Source organism: Myotis yumanensis, unplaced genomic scaffold (genome assembly GCF_028538775.1).
Source record: "Myotis yumanensis isolate MYYU_CA2020_CCGP unplaced genomic scaffold, mMyoYum1.0.hap1 SCAF_16, whole genome shotgun sequence".
Taxonomy (NCBI): Eukaryota; Metazoa; Chordata; class Mammalia; order Chiroptera; family Vespertilionidae; genus Myotis; species Myotis yumanensis.
Genome location: NW_027223767.1, coordinates 45760765 through 45782252, shown reverse-complemented (window position 1 = coordinate 45782252; position 21488 = coordinate 45760765). Strand labels below are relative to the sequence as shown.

General features: G+C 44.5%; 2 protein-coding genes across 6 annotated transcripts; both read left to right on the top strand.

The window, feature by feature from the left end:
- Positions 1-173: 173 nt before the first annotated feature.
- On the top strand, positions 174-6830 carry LOC138994603 (keratin-associated protein 4-3-like). 3 transcript variants are annotated; one of them, XM_070394618.1, is made up of 2 exons: positions 174-608; positions 6330-6830. In XM_070394618.1, the coding sequence occupies exons 1-2, from the start codon at positions 174-176 to the stop codon at positions 6828-6830; spliced, it is 936 nt and encodes a 311-aa protein (XP_070250719.1). The 3 variants fall into 3 exon arrangements, with proteins under 3 accessions (XP_070250719.1, XP_070250721.1, XP_070250720.1); XM_070394620.1 differs by lacking the exon at positions 174-608 and having other exon boundaries at positions 6291-6442; positions 6539-6830; XM_070394619.1 differs by lacking the exon at positions 174-608 and having other exon boundaries at positions 6291-6830.
- Positions 6831-10856: 4026 nt separating this feature from the next.
- LOC138994602 (keratin-associated protein 4-6-like) lies at positions 10857-21064 on the top strand. Of its 3 annotated transcripts, XM_070394616.1 has the most exons (3): positions 10857-10905; positions 11122-11456; positions 15596-15997. In XM_070394616.1, exons 1-3 carry the CDS (start codon positions 10857-10859, stop codon positions 15995-15997), a joined length of 786 nt encoding a protein of 261 aa, XP_070250717.1. The 3 variants fall into 3 exon arrangements, with proteins under 3 accessions (XP_070250717.1, XP_070250716.1, XP_070250718.1); XM_070394615.1 differs by lacking the exon at positions 15596-15997 and adding an exon at positions 20607-21064 and having other exon boundaries at positions 10857-11469; XM_070394617.1 differs by lacking the exon at positions 15596-15997 and having other exon boundaries at positions 11122-11483.
- The last annotated feature ends 424 nt before the right edge of the window (positions 21065-21488 follow it).

The window sequence follows — 21488 nt, the reverse complement described above, 5'->3', positions numbered from 1 at the left end:
ACTTTGCAAGAAAAAATGATGATAATCACCTAATTGAAAAATTTCTTGCCTATTAAGAGAAACAATAACAAGGAAAAAATTGCTTCAACAGGGTATAAAAGAGGGCCTGAGCAAGGAGATTCAGGAAACTCACTCTCCTGGAAACTCACCCAGAACCTCCACCCTCTGACACTATGGTCAACTCTTGTGGTTCCACCTGCTCTGACCAGGGCTGTGGCCAAGGCTGCTGCCAGGAGACCTGCTGCCGCCCCAGCTGCTGCCAGACCACCTGCTGCCGCCCCAGCTGCTGTGTGTCCAGCTGCTGCCGCCCCTCCTGCTGTGGCTCCAGCTGCTGCCGCCCCTCCTGCTGTGGCTCCAGCTGCTGCAGGCCTACCTGTTGCATCTCTAGCTGCTGCCGCCCCACCTGTTGCCAGACCACCTGCTGCAGGACCACCTGCTGCCGCCCCAGCTGCTGTGGCTCCTGCTGTGGTTCTTGTTGCTGCCGCCCCAGCTGCTGTGTGTCCAGCTGCTGCCGCCCCTCCTGCTGCACTTCTAGTTGCTGCCGCCCCTCCTGCTGTGGTTCCAGCTGTTGCAGGCCCAGCTGCTGTGTGTCCAATTGCTGCCGTCCAGTCTGCTGCCAGACCACCTGCTGTCGCCCAGTCTGTTGTGGATCCTCTTCTTGTTGTTGAACTACATTTTTCACCACCAGCCCTGAGTCAACTACCAGTGCATCAATCTTGTTCTCATTTCCTTTCTCCCCAGCACCCAGCCCTTTTCTAATCTGTTACTATGTTTATTAACCCCTGCCACCAAGCAACCATTTAAAAAGTAGCAACTTAAACTAAATACCACACAAAACCTCCAAGCAGACATTCTGTCAAATGACCAAATGTCTACTACTTCATGGGTAGGCTTCACCTTCACACTGAATGTGTGCAGTAGAGCAGCCATGTCTCAATAAATACTTTTTCTCCTAGCATCAAAACATTTGTGGCCTTTAATTATTTTTTAGTGTTGATTATGAATTGGAGATGAGTTTGGATATTTGTTATGAGCACAGAAAAACTGATTTTGCATATATCAATCAAAGCCTATTTATATAAATAAAAGACTAATATGCTAAGTGTCTGTCCGGGTAATGACATCACATAGCAATGCCCGGCTTCCTCTCCCTCGCGACAGGCCATTGAACAATAAACGGCATTGCGGACCCAAAGCCCATAACACTCAGCTTCCTCCAAGTGGGACACAGGCCTTACCACCACCCTGGAATGACACCCCACCAAATTGCAGCCGACGCTGCTGAGACCCCTTGGCGCAAAATGCGCCCACAGCCCAGCCCAGCCCAGAAACAATGGCTGTAGGTGCCCGGTAATGATGTCACGTAACAATGCCCAGCTTCCTCTCCCTAGTGACAAGTAGCCTCCTTGCAGTCCAGGAACACGACTTGCTTTATAGCCAGGTGGAAACATTTTACACTTTAACCAAATGTCTGTGCCTCATCTCATTTGATCCTCACAGAAGTCCTGGAGTAGGTAGATAGGAGACTCGGTGGAATCCTGTTTTCTTTTCACTAGCCAGAAAACAGAGATTTAGAAAGCTAAGAAACTTGACCCGACTGAAAAGAAGTAAGAAATAGTGGACTTTGAAAATGACTTCAGGTTTTCTCACTGCGCAGAATATAGTCAAACACTGCTGCAGTGAAATATTTTACCCTTTGTTCTCCCGGCGTGATCTACAATAATAACCTGCTTCATGTTGACATTTACTGCTGTGCTGCTGACAATTACCTGAAAGAGAAGTTGGGGTGCTTCACTGGGCTGGAAAAAGTTTTCCTACATCATAAAGCAGGTCTAGTTAAGCAAGTTTATTCTATATATATAAAAGGCTAAGTTGACTCGCGCATGTGCGATACATATAAAGCTCTCACTGGCGCCAATCGCATGCATGTGTTTCGATCTGTCACTGTCGATAGTGAATTTGGTTGACACTTCTATTATAGAGAAAGGGAGAATAGCAGTATTAAAATATTTCTTCTAATTAATCTCCTTCAATGTGCACAAATTCGTGCACTGGGCCACTAGTATCAAAGAAAATGCCAAATAATTAGTCTTTCTCCAGCCAGATTGCCCACATTGTCTGCCAGCAAGTTAATTGAGAGAAGATAAGAAAATCCTTTTTACTAAACTAAATTATGAACCACTTAGCAAGGTCCTTGTGCTACTGGGCTCCGGGAAACTTATAAGTTGAATGAGACCCAGTTCCCATCCCTCACGTAACTCACAATGAAATCTTGGATTTAATAGAAAGACGTATGTTAAGTAGAGTATGTTGGTAATATTGGTGATAAAGAGGATTCTATTCTATTGGAGAAGATAATATATAAGGATTGATTTTTAAAAAAAATGTGTCCAGTCTGAAAATTCAGGGGAATGTCCAGCTCACAGACACATAAGACAAGACAAAGTGAGGAGAGGAGTGAATGAAAGCATAACGTTTATATTTTTATGAAGGCAATCTTTATTCAAAAAGTATTGGAAAAACACTGTCTCATATGTTGCTAGCCTGTGGACTGGGAGCTGTGCCATCTCCCTCCACCTGGAGTGGCTCCATTTTCCCTGATTTATACAAACACAGTGAGCTTCCAGACAAGAAAGTATTTCTTAAAAGGTTTGAAAATCATTAATTGAAACAACAAATTCACATCAATATGAATAATGTGAATAAAATACTAAGAAAATGGCATAAGTGGAAAAATGTACATGAGAAATGTTATATTTAAAGTACTATTTTTAAAAAAGGAAAAAGAAAGGAAGGAAGGAAGGAAGGAAGGAAGGAAGGAAGGAAGGAAGGAAGGAAGGGAGGAAAGAAGGGAAGGGAAGGAAAGGAAAACACACCCAAAAAGTCACTGAAGTGGCAAAATTCTCCAATCCTTCCCTGGTCTATGAGTTTTGCTTATGGCTGACAATACTGTTTTGTATACTTAAAATTTTCTAAGGGGTATATCTTTATGTTGTGCTCTTATATTTAACACAACATAATTTTTTTAAAACATATATGTTTCTGACTTCAAGGCAACAGACTACAATTTTCAGATTTTATATCATATCTGCAAGAACCTCTGTATTTCTCAAATAAAAATTGGATTGAATAGAGTCCTGAAATAGACCCAAAAGCCGATAGGAATTAAGTACAAAAAAGGTGGCAGTTTAAAATCACCCTGTAAGGGAAGAATTATTTTTAAAATGGTATAGGTCGGCTAGTTAACTGGATAAAGAAAGAAGGAAAGGAAGGAGAGATACTACATTCATTAAACCAAAACAAACTTCAATAGAGTGAAAACTCATTATAAAAACAAAACTGTTAAAGTTCTAAAAGGAATCAGGAGGGATTTTCAAACATAGTGTTAAGCTTATGCTAAGCAACAAGAACAACAAAGCAACACACACACACACACACACACACACCACGAAGGAAAAAAAAAGCCAATTAATATAAATAAATGTGACTATAGCTGAGTCATCAGTAGGTCTCCTGGAGACATTCTTTTTCCCAAATTCCAGGTCATATAGAAATCTTGGTATTTTCTTCAGATTCCCTAACAGGGCTCCCTATAGCCTTCACCCCACAACAACTTGAATCTGCGTTTGTTCCCTCATCTTTCTGTGACAGAAGAAGAGGCTCAGGACCTTTCCAATAAAATGCTGTGTGTGGGCTCGTCAGAGTTATGACAATGCAGGCTCAGCACACCAGCCACACCTCCCAGCAGATGTCCAATCAGGAGCCCACATTGTCATCATCTAGGTTGTGTCCACCTGGAAATTTGAGCCAGGGCAGAAGTGGAAACTGGCCAGGAATTTTAAAAGCAACATAAGGAGTTTGGTTTATGTGATGTTTAAGTTGCTTAAGGTAGAAAGGGATCCTCAAACCCATTTCATCCCATCTCCTCTATCTGGATTTTCATTCTTTCTCTGTAACACCAGCTTACAATTCAAGCCCTCCACTGACTGTCTACAGAGGCCGTCATTCCACAACCTTACTCACCATGGTGACTCAAATTTGATTCTATGAGACACCCACTTACCTGATATCAGCCCATTACAGCAATCGGGGAGATGTCAATCCCTCACATACAGCAACCATTCAACTAGCCCCGTGGTCGGCAAACTGCGGCTCGCGAGCCACATGCGGCTCTTTGGCCCCTTGAGTGTGGCTTTTCCACAAAATACCATGTGCAGGCGCATGTACAGTGCGATTGAAACTTCGTGGCCCATGCACAGAAGTCGGTTTTTGGCCTGGGCGAGTCTATTTTGAAGAAGTACTGTTGATATTTGGCTCTGTTGACTAATGAGTTTGCCGACCACTGGACTAGCCAACTAGTGTTTCTCAGAATGAGGGGCACTGACAGTTCAGTTGGCTCTTTATATACATTTCCCCTTTGGAGTCAAGGAAACCTTGGAAAAAGGACAGTTACTATAAAATCAGTTTTTATATTATGTTCTGCCAAATAGGCATCGGTTTCAATGTCAGGATAGTTTCTGGGTAGCCATTCCTGTCTTGAACTAGACATCTTGAGAACAGAGCCACAGACATCTCAACTTGGTTGAGAATTTTCTCATAAAATGAGAGTCTTTTCATCAAAATATTTGGAAGCCATAAGGTAAGGGAGGTTGAATATGCTGAAAGACAAAATCATGATGCGAAAATCTGTAGACATCCTTGCACAAGACACTAAGTCCCACAGGATGAAATGTCAGAGCCTTTCTGAGATCTAGATGAGTAGTTATCAAAGCACATGGCATGTGAGTTGGGGAGCTCTGACTATATTTAAATTTGGGGGGAGAACTGACTTAACGTTGTATCCCCTCTCAGCACCTCTTCCCCAGGTGTACCATCATCAGTACAAACCATGTTACTCCTGGTATCAGGTAGAAGAAGAGATTGAGAAGTGCTGGTCTATGCCTATCCACTGCAAATCTATAAGAAAGACTGAAGCAGTGTGTGATGAAAAAGACAGTGTTTCACAGGCTGTACGTCCACATCTACTGCCAACCAATATTGTCATTATACTCGGAATGTCAATGTTACAGTAATAAAAGTGTCTATTATTCAGCCTTTCAAAAGGAAGTCCTGCCAGCCTTAGCCAGTTTGGCTCAGTGGAGAGATCACTGGCCTGTGGACCAAAGAGTTCCGGGTTCGATTCAGGTCAAGGGCAGGTACCTTGGCTTCAGAGTCCTCCCCCGGCCCGGCCCTAGTCAGGCTCATGCAGGAGGTAACCAATCAAAGTATTTCTTTCACATCAATGTTTCTTTCTGTCTTTCCCTCTCTGTTCCACTCTCCCTAAAAATCAATGGGAAAATATCCTGGGGTGAGGATTAACAAAAGACAAAAAACAAAACAAAACGGAAATCCTGCTATTTTGTGATGGACCTGGAAGACATAATGCTAAGGGAAATAAGTCAGTCACAGAAGGAAAAATACTGCAAGAATCCACTTACATGAGATATCTAAAAGAGTCAATTTTTTTCATAGGAGAGAATAAAATGGTGGTTTCCAGAGGTGAGAGGAGGAAGAAAGGGGTAGTTGTTCAATGGACAGAACGTTTCAGTTATACAAAAAAAACCACACACACAAGTTTTAGAGATCTGCTGTACAATATTGTGTTTATAACAAAAGCCCATTATGGTGCACATAAAACCTTGTTAAGAGAGATCTCATGCTAACGTTTCCCATCAGAAAATCTAGAAAATGGTCCCTGATTAGCAGTGGGGAGAGGAAATATCCTAAGAGTTTTATTCTCATGCCAGCGATGCCCTGATTCACATTCAACACTTCTCTGCCCACCTGACCCCACAATGAATGAGACATCAAACTAAAATGCAGCTGTATCTCCCTAAGTCACCAAAAGGAATGTGGCTTATTATCACCCAAAGGGAGACATGTTAGGCTGTGCAACATGAGACACACATACATGATCTAAATGCATAAATCACATGACAGCTTTCTTTAAGGAAGATGAAGCAAGAAAGACACATAAGAGATGATCCAGGAAGAGCTGAAGTGAGGAATCCTAACCCATCAGGAAAAGGAAACAATGATTTCCATCCATCTTGAAAAGGTCAGCCAGGAAAACAAACCTGGCTAATTTCCTAATCACCTGTTAATTAGGACAAACAGGACAAGGAAAGAGCACAGCTTCTGATGACAGCAGCCCTTAGCAGGGTATAAAAGGGGACCTGGGGCAAGCAGACTTCCAAACCTTCCAACCCACCTTCCTGAAAACTCACTCCGAACCTCCACCCTCTGACACCATGGTCAACTCCTGTTGTGGCTCCGTCTGCTCTGACCAGGGCTGTGGCCAAGGCTGCTGCCAGGAGACCTGCTGCCGCCCCAGCTGCTGCCAGACCACCTGCTGCCGCCCCAGCTGCTGCCAGACCACCTGCTGTCGCCCCAGCTGCTGTGTGTCCAGCTGCTGCCGCCCTTCTTGCTGTGGCTCCTCCTGTGGCTCCAGCTGCTGCCGCCCCTGCTGTGGCTCCAGCTGTGGTTCCAGCTGCTGCAGGCCTACCTGCTGCATCTCTAGCTGTTGCCGCCCCACCTGCTGCCAGACCACTTGCTGCAGAACCACCTGCTGCCGCCCCAGCTGCTGTGTGTCCAGCTGCTGCCGCCCCTCCTGCTGTGGCTCCTCCTGTGGCTCCAGCTGCTGCCGCCCCTCCTGCTGTGGCTCCTCCTGTGGCTCTAGCTGCTGCAGGCCTACCTGCTGCCAGACCACCTGCTGCCGCCCCACCTGCTGCCAGACCACCTGCTGCCGCCCCACCTGCTGCCAGACCACCTGCTGCCGCCCAGTCTGCTGACTGCCCTGACCTGTGCCCACAGGTTTTCGTCAGCCAATCTTCTTGATGCAGTTTAACAGAACTGAGTCATGAGAGACCAATTGTAAAACCTGTTTCAACTGATTCTTAAACTCACTTTGGCCTCCAAACACACAGCCTCCTCCCCTCCTTCTTGCCCCCACCCCACCATGTTACTATCTGTCTCCCAAATGAACACAAAGTTTGAATTTTGTCTGAAATCTTTCAACCAACATGTCATCCCAATTGATCTATTTCTTCCCGGCCATCTTTTCTCATATGGAGATGCCCCTAAATCTTAAATAAATCTGAATTTCCCAGGCATACAAATACAAGAGTATCATGTCTGATCATTTTTCCTCTTGACTTGCCATCCTTAGCTGTCAATTGTTCTGTTGTTCTCTCTGCAGAGAGCAGAGGACAGCAGGTGATTTTAGGATGTCCCCCTCTATGGCCTCAGCATCCTTGTTTTAATATAGGAAGGTGGTTTCTTACAGCAAACACTTTGATCTGTCGGCCTGTGGGCTTTCTCCGGATGAAGGAGCCAGCTCAAGGCAGGCCGGGGGTCCAAGTGTGTAGGAGCAGTGCTCGGCCAGTGATGGGTGCAGTGGGTACTTACTCTAGCTCTTTCCTCTCAGGTGGGGGCAAGGAGCGCCACTCTCTACAGGTCCTTGGTGGAGTGACGCCCAGCTGCCCACAGGAGTAAGCTGCTCATTCCATCATCCTACACTGGCCTCCGTCCCTTCCCCGGATCACTTCCCAGGTTCCCTGCAGTGCCTTTTAGGATGATCTTCCTAACAGACTATTTTATTTGAAACTCGGGTTGGGGTCTGCCCCTGAGGGCCCTCCATCTAAGACACTGAGAATCACATTAAAGACCCTCCAACCCAGGGATATTCACATAGTGGGGTGTGCCGCCGAATAAACTCCAGAATAGGCCTAACAGCCTATAGAAACTCAGTACAGACTAAAAATGTTTGTGCTATAATAATAAAAATCATGTAAGTCAGCTCCTTAATTTCTGGGCAAAGAAAGGAGAGAGTTAACACTTCATTAAACCAAAGCAAATTTCATTTGGATGAAAAACTCAATATAAAAATTAAACTGTTAATATACTAGAAGAAATCATGAGGCATTTTGAGACATAATTTTAAGCTTATCAAGGAACACACACACACACACCATGAAGAAAAAATATATACTAAATTAATATAAATAAAAATTATCTCTACTGAGTCATCAGTAGGCCTCACTCATCAGAGCTCCTAAGGGACAACCTTTTCCCAAAACAGGAGGTCATATGGAACTCTTCGAGATTTTTTCGGACTCCATGATGAGGCTCTCTAGGGCCTCTGCCCCCACAGCAACTTGATATCTGATTTTGTTCTCTCATCTTTCTGTGACAGAAGAAGAGGCTCAGGACTTCTCCCCCCCCAAAAAAAATAATGCTGTATCTGGTTCACCAGCGTTATGACAATACAGGCTCTGCACACCAGCCACACCTCCCAGCCAAGGTCCCGTCAGGAGCCCAGGTTATTAGCACCCTGGGGTGTCCACCTGAAAATCAGAGCCAGGGCAGAAGTAGAAACTGGCCGGAAAAAAAAAAAAGCAACATGAGGAGTTGGGTTTTATTCGTCCTATACATCCCTTATGGTAGAGAGGGGTCCTCGAACCCATGTCATTGATTCTTCCTCTGTAAAACCAGCTTAGAGTTCAAGCTCTCCACTGATTATCCTTGGAAGCAGCCATTCCATAAACCATATTCACCACAGTGACTCAAATTTGTTTCTATGAGACACCCACTTAGGCTATATCAGTCTATTATAGTAATCTGGGGAAAGTCAGTCTCTCATGTACAGCAACCATATGACCAGCTGATTCGTGTTTAAAAAATGAGGGCACTGACAGATCATCTGTTAGCTCCTTATATGCAGTTTCTCCTTGGAGTCAAGAAAAGTCAGGGAGGGAGTAGGACACTTACTATAAAATCTATTTGTTTGGTTTTTTTTGTATTATGTTCTGCAAAATAGGTGACAGCTTCAACTTTAGGGTAGTTCCTGGATAGCCATTCCTGTCTTGGACTAGCCATCCTGAGAACAGAGCCAGGGACATCTCAACTTGGTTGAGAGTCTTCTTATAAAATATGTAAATGAGAAATAAAATGAGAGTCTTTTCATCAAAATATTTGGAGGCCATGAAGTTGAGGGAGATTGAATATGCTGAATGACAGAATCTGGTTCAAAAAGCCCTGGACATCCTTGCACAAGACAGTAAATCCCGCAGGATGAAAGGTCAGAGTCTTTCTGAGATCTAGATGAGTAGTTATTAATGCACATAGCACATGAGTTGGGTAGTTCTAACTATATTTAAAATTTTGGGCCCAAGTGGTGTGGATCAGTGGTTGAGCGTCAACCTATGAACCAGGAGGTCACGGTTCAATTCCTGGTCAGGGCACATGCCCAGGTTGCAGGCTCGATCCCCAGTGTGGGGTATGCAGGAGGCAGGTGATCAATGAGTCTCTCTCATCATTGATGTTTCTCTCTCTCTCCCTCTCCCTTCATCTCTGGATATATATTTTTTTAATTGGGAGAAGAACTGATTTGAACCACCCACACACCCTAACATTATATTTCCTCTCAGCGCCTCTTCCCGAGGTGTACCATCATCAGTATACCTGTTATCAAGTAGAAGAAGAGCTTGAGAACTGTTGGTCTACTCTACCTACTGCAAATCTATAAGAAAGATTGGAGCAGTTTCTAATGAAAAAGACATAGATGTGTACAAGATATTAACTTCAAGATAAGCCACACTTACTGGTGACCACTGTTGCCATTAAACTCTGAATGCCAACACCGATACATTGATGAAAGTGTATATTATTCAGCCTTAAATAAATTCTGCCATGTGTGACAACATAAATGGACTCAAAAGACATTACGCTAAGTGAAGTCAGTCAGTCACGGAAGTACAAATACTGCATGCTCCACTCGTTGAGATATTTAAAATAGTCAAATTCATAGAAGCAGAGAATAAAATGGTGAAATTTAGGACCTGGGGGAGGAGGAAGTGGGTTGTTGTTGTTCAATGGGTACGGAGTTAAAGATATACAAGATGAATGAATTTTAGAAATTTGCTGTACAACATTGTGCCTATAGTTAACAATAATAGTATGATGCACTTGTTAAGAGGGTAAATCTCATACTGTTTTTAACACACACAAAAAGCAAAGGGACAGAAAAACTCTTTAGGGGTGAAGAATAGGTTTTTACCTTAATTTTGGAAATGGTATTATGGTGCATACATAAGTCCAAACTCATCAGAATGTATACATTAGACGTGTAATTGTTTTTGTATATTACACATACCTTAATAAAGCTGAAGACAAAGAAGAAACATCAAAATTAGATAGATGACTTAGTTTTTCCTCCAACACCAGTTATTTGTTTCCCATCAGAAAGTCTAGAAAATGGGCCACAATTCACAGGAGGGAGAGGAAATATGCTAAGAGCCTTATTCTCATGCCAGCGATGCCCTGATTCACATTCAACACTTCTCTGCCCACCTGACCCCACAATGAATGAGACATCAAACTAAAATGCAGCTGTATCTCCCTAAGTCACCAAAAGGAATGTGGCTTATTATCACCCAAAGGGAGACATGTTGGGCTGTGCAACATGAGACACACATACATGATCTAAGTGCATAAATCACATGACAGCTTTCTTTAAGGAAGATGAAGCAAGAAAGACACATAACAGATGATCCAGGAAGAGCTGAAGTGAGGAATCCTAACCCATCAGGAAAAGGAAACAATGTTTTCCATCCATCTTGAAAAGGTTAGCCAGGAAAACAAACCTGGCTAATTTCCTAATCACCTGTTAATTAGGACAAACAGGACAAGGAAAGAGCACAGCTTCTGATGACAGCAGCCCTTAGCAGGGTATAAAAGGGGACCTGGGGCAAGCAGACTTCCAAACCTTCCAACCCACCTTCCTGAAAACTCACTCCGAACCTCCACCCTCTGACACCATGGTCAACTCCTGTTGTGGCTCCGTCTGCTCTGACCAGGGCTGTGGCCAAGGCTGCTGCCAGACCACTTGTTGCAGGCCCTCTTGCTGTGGCTCCAGCTGTGGTTCCAGCTGCTGCAGGCCAACCTGCTGCATCTCTAGCTGCTGCCGCCCCACCTGCTGCCAGACCCCCTGCTGCCGCCCCAGCTGCTGTGTGTCCAGCTGCTGCCGCCCCTCCTGCTGTGGCTCCAGCTGTGGCTCTAGCTGCTGCAGGCCTACCTGCTGCATCTCTAGCTGTTGCCGCCCCACCTGCTGCCAGACCACCTGCTGCAGGACCACCTGCCGCCGCCCCTCTTGCTGTGGCTCCAGCTGCTGTGGCTCCAGCTGCTGCCCAACCACCTGCTGCCAGACCACCTGCTGCCGCCCCAGCTGCTGCCCAACCAGCTGCTGCCCGACCATCTGCTGCCGCCCCACCTGCTGCCGCCCCACCTGCTGCCCGACCACCTGCTGCCAGACCACCTGCTGCCGCCCCACCTGCTGCCAGACCACCTGCTGCCGCCCCACCTGCTGCCAGACCACCTGCTGCCGCCCCACCTGCTGCCAGACCACCTGCTGCCGCCCAGTCTGCTCTAGCGGTTCCTGCTGCTGATCATCGTGACCTGTGTCCACCTGGTTTCATCAACCGATCTTCTTGATGTAGTCCAAATTGAACTGAGTCATGAGAGTCCAATTGTCAAAACTCAGTTTCAACTGATTCTTTAACTGATTGTGGCCTCCAAATATAATGCCCCCCCCCATATGTTACTCTCTCTCTCCCAAATGAATAGAAAGCTTGAATTTTCTCTGAAATTCTTCAATGACTATGTCATCGCATTGATATATTTCTTCCTTACCACATTTTCTCATATGAAGATGTCCCCAAATTTTAAATAAATCTTAATTTCCCAAGCATACAAATACAAGAGTATTATGTCTCATTTTTCCTTCTTGAATCAGCATTCTTATCTGTCCGCTCTTCTGTTGTTCTCTGCAGAGCGCAGGCTATTGCAGGTGATTTCAGGATATCTAACTTTAGTCCCACATCATCCTCACTGTATTATAGGAAGATGGTTTCCTACAGCAAGCACCTGGAACTCTCTGTCTGAGAACTTCCTGCGGATGAAGAAGCAAGCTCTGGGCAGGCCACAAGTCAGAGTTAAGGTCTCTGGGAACATTGTTCAACCAGAGGACGGGAGTGTTTGGTCAATGCTGTAGCTTCTTTTTTCCCTAGTGGGGGCATGCTGTTCCAGTTTCCAGAGGGCCTCAGTGGGATTGCACCCCAGTTGTCTACAGGAGTAATCTCATCAAATCATTTATATTGTGGGTCAAGCATCCAGATGTAGCTCAGCTGACCCCTCCATTTCATCCACTTGCACAACTCTGCAATCGAGGTGTTAGCTGGCACTGGGGTCCCATCTAAAGTCTTGACTGAGCAGGAATCCAGTTCCAAGTTCACTTACGTGGTTGGTGACAGGATTCAGTTCCTTGAGGGCCATTAGAGTCAGAGCCGCAGTTCCCTCTGGTGGTCAGTAGAGGCTGTTCTCAGTGCTTTGCCACATCTCTCCCACCCGGCCACTTACTTCCTTCAGAGCCAGTGAGGGAGAGAAATCTGGCTAGTCACCATCTTTTGTCACTTAGTCACTTGAATGTTGATTAGAAGCAATTTTCTCACAAGGAGGGAAATATGTAAGACCATGATACACCAAGAGGTAGAAATCACTGGGCCACCTAAGGGGCTGCCTACCATAACTCTTACATAATATTGAGTGAGAGAATAAAAACACACCATACATATATGAAGATTCCACTTATATAAAATTCAAAAACATGTAAAACTAAACTATATTGCTTAGGATGCATACGTAGGTGGTAAAACTGTAAAGCACATCAGTGAAAAGATTAAGAATCAGGGCAGTGATTATATGTAGGGGGGAAGGAGAGCGATGTGGTCAAGAGAAGACACATCCAGGGCCCTCTTGGTGACAGCAATGTCCTATTTCTGGACATGGGTGTTGGGATAGATAGATGCGTGCTTCATAATTATTTATTATATTATACTTGTATGTTTTATACACTTTTCAGTATACAGAAGCCCCCCCGTGAATCTGAGATTTTGCTTTCTGTAGTTTTAGTTACCCACAGTCACCCATGGTCTGAAAATATTAATGGAAAATTTTAAAAATAAAAAATTCATAGTTTAATTTGCACGCCATTCTGAGCAGCCATGGTGAAATCTTGTGCTGTCCTGTTCCATCCCACCCAGGTTGCGAATCATCCCTTTGTGCAGTAAATCTGTACTGTACATGCTGCACACCATCAGTCACTTAGCAGTTGTCTCAATGGTCAGATCAACTCTCTTGGTGTTGCAGTGCTTGTGTTCCTTATTTACTGCTGCTGGTCATCGTGACCTGTGCCCCAAAGTGTAAGAATAGTGACGCTGGTAGTTCAAATATGCCAAAGAGAAGCCCTAAAGTGCTCCTTCTAAGAGAAAGTTCTTAATAAGAAAGTATTTTTTTAAAAGCATATGCTGAGGCTGCTAATTTCTACAGTAAGAATGGATCTTCTGGCCTAGCCAGTTTGCTCAATTGGATAGGTCACCCCTAACTGGCCAGCTCACTGAAGGGTCCCGGGTTCAATTCTGGTCAAGGGCACCTTCCTGTCTAGGGCACATGCCCAGGTTGTGGGCTCAATCTCCAGTAGGGGACGTACAGAAGGCAGCCGATCAATGATTCTCTCTCGTCATTGATGTTTCTATCTCTCTCCCCCACTCCCTTCCCCTCTGAAATTCATAAAAATATTTTTTTTTAAAAAAAGAATGGATCTTTTATCCATAAATTGTGATGAAGGAAAAAGAAATTTGTATTAATTGGTTGGGAGACCACATTCACATAACTTTTATTACAGCACTAGAGGCCTGGTGCATGAAATTTGTGCATGGGGCAGGGGGTCCCCTCAGCCCAGCCTGCACCCTCTCCAATAAGGGACCCCTTGGGGGACATCCTTCTTACAATCCTGGACCGCTGGCTCCTAGTCGCTCACCTGCTGGCCTGCCTGGTCACCCCTAACTGCCCCACCCTGCCGGCCTAATCACCCCTCACTGCCTCTACGTGCCAACCTGATTGCCCCTAACTTCCCCCCACTGCCCCCCTGCTGCCAGCCAGGTTGCCCCAACTGCCCCCTCCCTGCCAGCCCGGTCACCTCCATCTACCCCCCGCTGCCAGCCAGGTCGCCCCAACTGCCCCCTCCCTGATGGCCTGGTCACCCCTTACTGCCCCCCCTGTCAGCCTGGTCACCCCCAACTGCCCCCCCCACCAGCCTAATCGCCCCCAACTGCCCCCCTGCCAACCTGGTCGCCTCTTACTGCACCCCCTGCCAGCCTGGTCACCCCCAACTGTCCCCCTCTGCCAGCCTGGTCACCCCTAACTACCTCCCCCGCCAGCCTGATCTCCCCCAACTACCCCTCCTGCTGGTCTGGTCACCCCCAACTTCCAGCCCCTGCCGGCCTGATCGCCCCATGCAGCCTGCTATTCAGTCGTTTGGTCGTCCCTCACTAACGCCCCTGCCAGCCTGGTTGCAGTCAGCCATCTTTGTGAGGGTGTGAGGGTCAATTTGCATATTGCCTCTTTATTATATAGCCGTGATGGCGAACCTATGACAGGCGTGTCAGAGGTGACACGCGAACTCATTTTTTTGGTTGATTTTTCTTTGTTAAATGGCATTTAAATATATAAAATAAATATCAAAAATATAAGTCTTTGTTTTATATGGTTGCAAATATCAAAAAATTTCTATATGTGACACAGCACCAGAGTTAAGTTAGGGTTTTTCAAAATCCTGACACGCTGAGCTCAAAAGGTTCGCCATCACTGTTATATAGGGTAGTCTTATAACTGTTCTATTTTATTCTTAGCTATGTTTGTTTATCTCTTACTGTGCCAAATATATAAATTAAACTTTAACAAAGAGACCAGCTGGAGAGAGATACTGCAAACATATATGCCAGCAAAGTAACAACGTAATAAACTGTGGGATGTTGTAGTAACCAAAGCCATGTAGATAAATTGTCTGCCACAGTTTAGGATACAGAACATGATCCAAAGTTTGAAACACTTAAGGAAACCCATTCCAGTGGCATAGAGGCCACCGACATCACACACGTACAGAGGTCCCCTTCCTCATTGCTCACAAATGACCCAGAGGGGTCATTTTTCTCTTGTCCCATGCCTGCCTGATGCCACACTATGCGGATGGAATTTCCTCCACATTAGTCACTGGAAGAAATGCACAACCAGGAACATGTCTGCCCAGATCCCATCCTGAGGGGATACCGAGGGGAGAGTAAGGAATGTAATCCCAAATGCTAAATGGAGGAGAGTGTGGCCTAGAAGATGCCCACAGGTATGACTCAGAGGAAAAGCAAATCAGACAGCACTTAGCATATCTGGAAAGGAAAATGTTGTTTCCAATAAGTTTAAACCATTAGACAGATAAACATTAATGTGTAATCTGATAATTACTCAAACATTAGGTAAATAAAAACAAGGAAACATGTGGACAGCTCACCCTGTTCAGACAGTATATAAGAGGCCTTGCCACAAGGACACCCCCAAACTCAAGAACCTCACTCTCCTGGAAACCCACCCAGAACCTCCACCCTCCAAAACCATGTCCTGTTGTGGCTCCGTCTGCTCTGACCAGGGCTGTGGCCAACGCTGCTGCCAGACCACCTGCTGTCGCCCCAGCTGCTGTGTATCCAGCTGCTGCCGCCCCTCCTGTTGCATCTCCAGCTGCTGCCGCCCCTCTTGCTGTGGCTCCAGCTGCTGTGGCTCCAGCTGCTGCCGCCCCTCCTGCTGCATCTCCAGCTGCTGCCGCCCCTCTTGCTGTGGTTCTAGCTGCTGTGGCTCCAGCTGCTGTCGTCCTTCCTGTTGCATCTCCAGCTGCTGCCGCCCCTCTTGCTGTGGTTCTAGCTGCTGTGGCTCCAGCTGCTGCCGGCCCTGCTGCTGCCCCTGCTGCTGCCTCCGCCCAGTCTGTGGCCAGGTCTCCTGCCCCACCAATTGCTATCGCCCCACCTGTGTCATCTCCACCTGCCCCCGCCCCATGTGCTGTGCCATCCCTGACTGCTGAATCTTTGCCTGTAATCTGTCACACTATGGATATCCTCACGAGTCACCTAAAATGTGTTGAGCCAGCCAGTGACTGGGGAATGAACGCTTAGCTTCCAACTCTTCTTCTGATTTGGCATTCAGAGTTGGTGTTCAATTTCAGGAAATGATAAATGAAAACACACTTGTCAAATGGTTTTAACCGAGGCCCACATGCATCTATTTTTGAACCAACACTGTCTCGTCCGAAGTATATACTGTATGTGATGATCTCATATAACATTGTCTCCATATGTTCTTAATAAACAGCCATTTTCCCTGATATCGAAATCTCCTGATTTGTTAATTTGATGTGTATGTGTGTGTGTACATGTGTGTCTTTATGACTTCACAGTAAGAAATGTTGCATGAAATGCAGGACAGTAAGTTTGGGAGCAGTTACTTATCTTGGCATCAAGATTCCACTAGGCATTTCTTGCATGACATAGGCAAAGTTACTTAATATCTTTAAGCCTCAGTTTTTTTCTCTGTGAAATGGGGATAATAGGTTATGCTCTTCAAAGGTTCAAAGACATAATCCATGTAATAAATACACTTAGCACAGAGGTGAGGAGCATGATGTAAGCTCTCAGTAAATACCATTTTTATTGTTACTATTATTGAAACACTGCCCTGGTTGAGAATACTACCTTAGTATCATGTTCTCTTTGACAGAACAAAGAAAGTTTGCATAATTGTTTCACTGACCTCTAGAACTCTAAGTATTGGCATATGTCTCAAATGTCCCTTAAAAACTCCAGTGAATTGAACATCATACAGACATCATCTAAATTTCATTGGACTATATTTCTACTTGCAGTCTGTCCCACTACTGGTTGTGTTAATAAATTTGGGTGTTTCACTTAGCTGGAGTACTTCTTCCTCCTCCCTCTGCCCCTTCCTCATTTTCTCTTTAAATAATAAACTTTATCTCAGAATACGAAGTGTACCTTCTAAATATAGCTTTCTGGAAGTGTATTAAAGTCCATGGCAACCTCTCCATAAAAATTGTAAAACTTTTAAAAATGTTTTTTATTGATATTTATTTATTTATTTTAGAGAGAGAGAGAGAGAGAGAGAGAGAGCTAGAAAACATCAATTGAGAGAGAATCATTGATCGGCTGCCTCCTGCACGGCCCTGACCGGGAATTGAATCCCAGTGACCTCTTGATTAAGGGGTCGATGCTCAACCACTGAGCCACACAGCCTGTGCTTTTAAAACGCTTTATTAATAGATGTGCAAGCCCAGCTGAAGTGGCTCAGTTGGTTGAGCTGCTGTCCCATGCACCAAAGGGTTGCCTGTTCATTTCCCAATCAGGGCACATACCTGGGTTGCAGGTTTGATGAGGGGGTAGTTGATTGATGTTTCTCTCTCATATCTATGTTTCTCTCTCTCGCTCTTGCTCTCTCCATTCCTTTCTCTAAGCATGTCCTAAAATTTTAGTATTTTAAAACGGAAACGCCTTCATGATTTTAGCCTCTCGCGTTACTGAGGTTTCCTATCTTCCTGATGGTTTTACTCTCCTGTTTTCGGCTTTTGTCACCTTGCTTGGTCTTATGTAAGAGCACATGTGCAGGATATTTCTTTGAGACTCAGTTTTCTTGTCACCAAAACTCAGGTGAGAATGATCCTCCTTAGCTGCAAAAACATCTCACAATATATATACAATAATATCATTTTTATCCTATATAATAAAGAGCTAATATGCTACTTAGACCAAACAGCAGAAGGACCGTCTGGATGAAGCTGGGGCTGTGAGGGCCAAGCCCCTTGCACGAATTTTGTGCATCAGGCCTCTAGTACTAATATAAGGGTCTATAACTTTTGGTTCATAATCTGAAGTACATTAAAAACATTTTAAATTCAAAATTTGTGTATATCAGAGTTTTATATGTTAGCTGGGTTATATTTCCAAAAAATAAATGTAACTAAGAGCTGATTGTTATTTCTAAAAAAATTTTTGAAAGTTCTAAGGTGTCAAGAAACAGGCCATATAGAGGTTGATATAAAATGGGCTTCACCCCAACATAAGTTGAGCGTTAGGGTGTTAGTGAGAGGGTTAGCTTGACACGCAGGCAGACAGGGCAGGGGTCCAGTGGGAAACAAAGGCAGGTGGAACACAGGCAGGGGCAGACACGGCAGTTTGAGCAAAGCCTAATCACAGGAACCAACCATGAAGAAAAATAAAATGTTTCTAGACTCAAAGCAGGAGACGTGTGAAACTAGGGAGGTTCTGTAACAATAAGTTGAACTGACACATAGAAACAGGGAAAGTTCAGGTCTGTTGCTGGGCAAGAATATTTGAGGGAATCAACCAGGTGATGACATGGATAGATACACATCAGGCCTGTAGCCAATATATACTCCTAGACCACAAAGCTTCATGGGAAACCCATTATGGGGCCCCCTCCCCATGCGGGAAGTCTGAATCTGCTTTGTAATAAATTTTCCACACTTTTGCTTCAATATTCTGGTCTGCAATTTAATTTGGCTTCATAAGACATTACCCCAGAGGAAAAAAAAAACCTTGGCTCCGAATCCTGGTTATCAGTATGAAGCCTCCAGAAAAACCCAGAAGAATGCTGTTCAGAGAGCATCTGGTTGGTGGAAATTTAGAGCACCGTTTATTTATCCTTTAAAATTTTTAATTGTGGGCTTTTAGGAAGTAGGTGTCATAAATTATACACATAGCTAGTCACAAAACATATAAATAAATAGTTAAGTTAAGGTATCTTTTATAACTTTTCTGAAAAACCCTCCTTATAGCTCCATTTTCAATTTGGCCCAATTCTCTTCTGATTCTTTCTTTGAAATAACTATTATACTCATTTTATCGCCTGATGCTGTGAACACACCGCCCACCCTGCCCCACTTAAAACTTTTAAGCAACATCTCTCCCCAGAAATCCAAGTGTATTTTGGCATTTCTAAAGGCAGATAAAAAAATTAAAATAAATCACATATAATAAATATATTATATTACTTCTTGCCTAAAGGCTTTTAATAGATCCTCACAATTTCTTGTGGAATTCAAGGCTACATACAGTCTTTCCCACATTCTAGCAACCTCACCATATCTCTCACTATTTATTAAAATAGACCTTCTAGATATACCACTCTCATCATCACGAGCCAGAGTTATGCCTACTCTCATTTGTTCCTCTTTTGAGTCCTTTTTCTGTCTATATATGTAAATAACATGTTCTCAACATCAGTGTGTCATTTTTTATGGCCTAGACAAACTCTTCACTTACTAAAAAAAATACTCCTTTATCAAAAATGTGTTCTATTTCAAGCCTGCGGGATAAAAAGATGGGTAAAATACTGCCCTAATGGAGTTGACATTCTAGAGAGAGCTAGCTATATACATACATTTCTGGCAGAGAATGCTATAGAACCCACACATACACAAAGCACAACAGAAGGTCAATGAAGGAAGAACTTTGCTCTGCATTGGCCAAGAAAGACAATGGAGGAAGATGGCATTTGAACTTCCCAATAAAAGATAACTAGGAGAATGCTGAGCTCACAAGAGACTTTGCAGGAAGAGGGAATATCATGAGGGTAATTTGTTCTTTCCTCGAATTAGTTTTTTCCTGAATGCCTGTGGCACTGAAGAAGACCTCTTATTATGACTATAGTCATATAGGCATTGGTTACAAAACCATTTATGGATGCAATTTCTGTGCATGTATATTCTTCTTAATTTATCTAAGAAAATCTTAAATATAAGTGATACTACAAAAACTACTAGATTTTTTAGGTCAGCATGTTTTAAAAAGATTTTAAGAAAACGTCCATAAAGCATAACCATGACATATCATGATATTTTGAAAGGCCGATAAAAAAATTTTGTCCCAATTACTCTACCCCACCTGAGAGGAGATTTATGAAGATCAAAAGTGATCAATACCAGATGACTCTTTGCTATTTAAAAACACTGAGTCACTGCTAACTGTTTCAAAGTGCATCAGGGTGATGAAAAATAACACAGCTTGGAATGTCCTAGTAATTTTATTAGCTCCATGGACACCCAGAAAACACAATGAATCATACGTTTCCTTATTTCTCAAACTCAAAAAAATGAGCTTACTTCCTTCTTTCCTATCAGCATTCCATCTGATCGAAACACAACATTTTCCACCAGAAAACCTAGCCCCATCAGAAGCGCTCCCACAATTATGTCAAGGCAAGGGACAGACAAGAGATAGTGGCCCACCTGTGTCACATGATACCCAGGGAGTGAAATCTTATGACACTGCAAACAAGGGAAAAACACAAAAGGTGATTCATGTGGGAACACTGGGGAACTTGATAAAAGGGAAATAACTGTGTTCTATATAATGAAAGCTTTTACTAGAAAAGTGCAATGATATAATTTACTAAATGCATTTGTAGTCATATAAACAAAAACAAGGAAATAGTATTTTCATAATCACAGAAGTCCCTCAGCTGGGTATAAAAGGGGACATGTGGTAAGAAGACATCCAAACTCAAGAACCTCACTCTCCTGGAAACCCACCCAGAACCTCCACCCTCCAACACCATGTCCTGTTGTGGCTCCGTCTGCTCTGACCAGGGCTGTGGCCAAGGCTGCTGCCAGACCAGCTGCTGCCGCCCCAGCTGCTGCATTTCTAGCTGCTGCCGCCCCTCTTGCTGTGGCTCTAGCTGCTGTGGCTCCAGCTGCTGTCGTCCTTCCTGTTGCATCTCCAGCTGCTGCCGGCCCTCTTGCTGTGGTTCTAGCTGCTGTGGCTCCAGCTGCTGTCGTCCTTCCTGTTGCATCTCCAGCTGCTGCCGCCCCTCTTGCTGTGGTTCTAGCTGCTGTGGCTCCAGCTGCTGTCGTCCTTCCTGTTGCATCTCCAGCTGCTGCCGCCCCTCTTGCTGTGGCTCTAGCTGCTGTGGCTCCAGCTGCTGCCGGCCCTGCTGCTGCCCCTGCTGCTGCCTCCGCCCAGTCTGTGGCCAGGTCTCCTGCCCCACCAATTGCTATCGCCCCACCTGTGTCATCTCCACCTGCCCCCGCCCCATGTGCTGTGCTGTCCCTGATTGCTGAGCACCTTCCCTGAACCCACTCTCTCTCCTGCATCTTGCTCATCAAAGAAGCAGACCCTGTGCACCTCAGAGATGCCTTAGGACTGCCCATTCCCTTCAACTTTGTGTCCATATCCTGGCCTCAGGCCAAACTCTCTCTTTAGCTGACTTTTCTCTGATGTGGATCCAGAGTATGAAATTAGGTGGCATTTATAATAAGCAATTATTATATTTATGCACATTCTGTATCTGATCTTTTGATTTCTGGGTTCCTGGTAATCCTGTCCAAAATATGGAAATACCTGCAGGGCCTGTAGGGCCACTGATGTCACAACCTCAGATCTGAACACCTTAGAGGGCCCTATCATGTATTTCCTTTAAGAGGGATGCTTCAGTATCTTATTGTTGCTTCTGAATAAAGCTCTATTTTCCTGGCTTAGAAATAC

Excerpts from the sequence above, each read along its gene's own strand:
- LOC138994603 (XM_070394618.1), top strand. The coding sequence starts at position 174 with ATGGTCAACTCTTGTGGTTCCACCTGCTCTGACCAGGGCTGTGGCCAA. Across the intron at positions 609-6,329 it reads TGTCCAATTGCTGCCGTCCA|GGCTGTGGCCAAGGCTGCTG; the intron begins GTCTGCTGCCAG and ends TGCTCTGACCAG.
- LOC138994602 (XM_070394615.1), top strand. The coding sequence starts at position 10,857 with ATGGTCAACTCCTGTTGTGGCTCCGTCTGCTCTGACCAGGGCTGTGGC. Across the intron at positions 11,470-20,606 it reads CCGCCCAGTCTGCTCTAGCG|GCTGCTGCCAGACCAGCTGC; the intron begins GTTCCTGCTGCT and ends GCTGTGGCCAAG.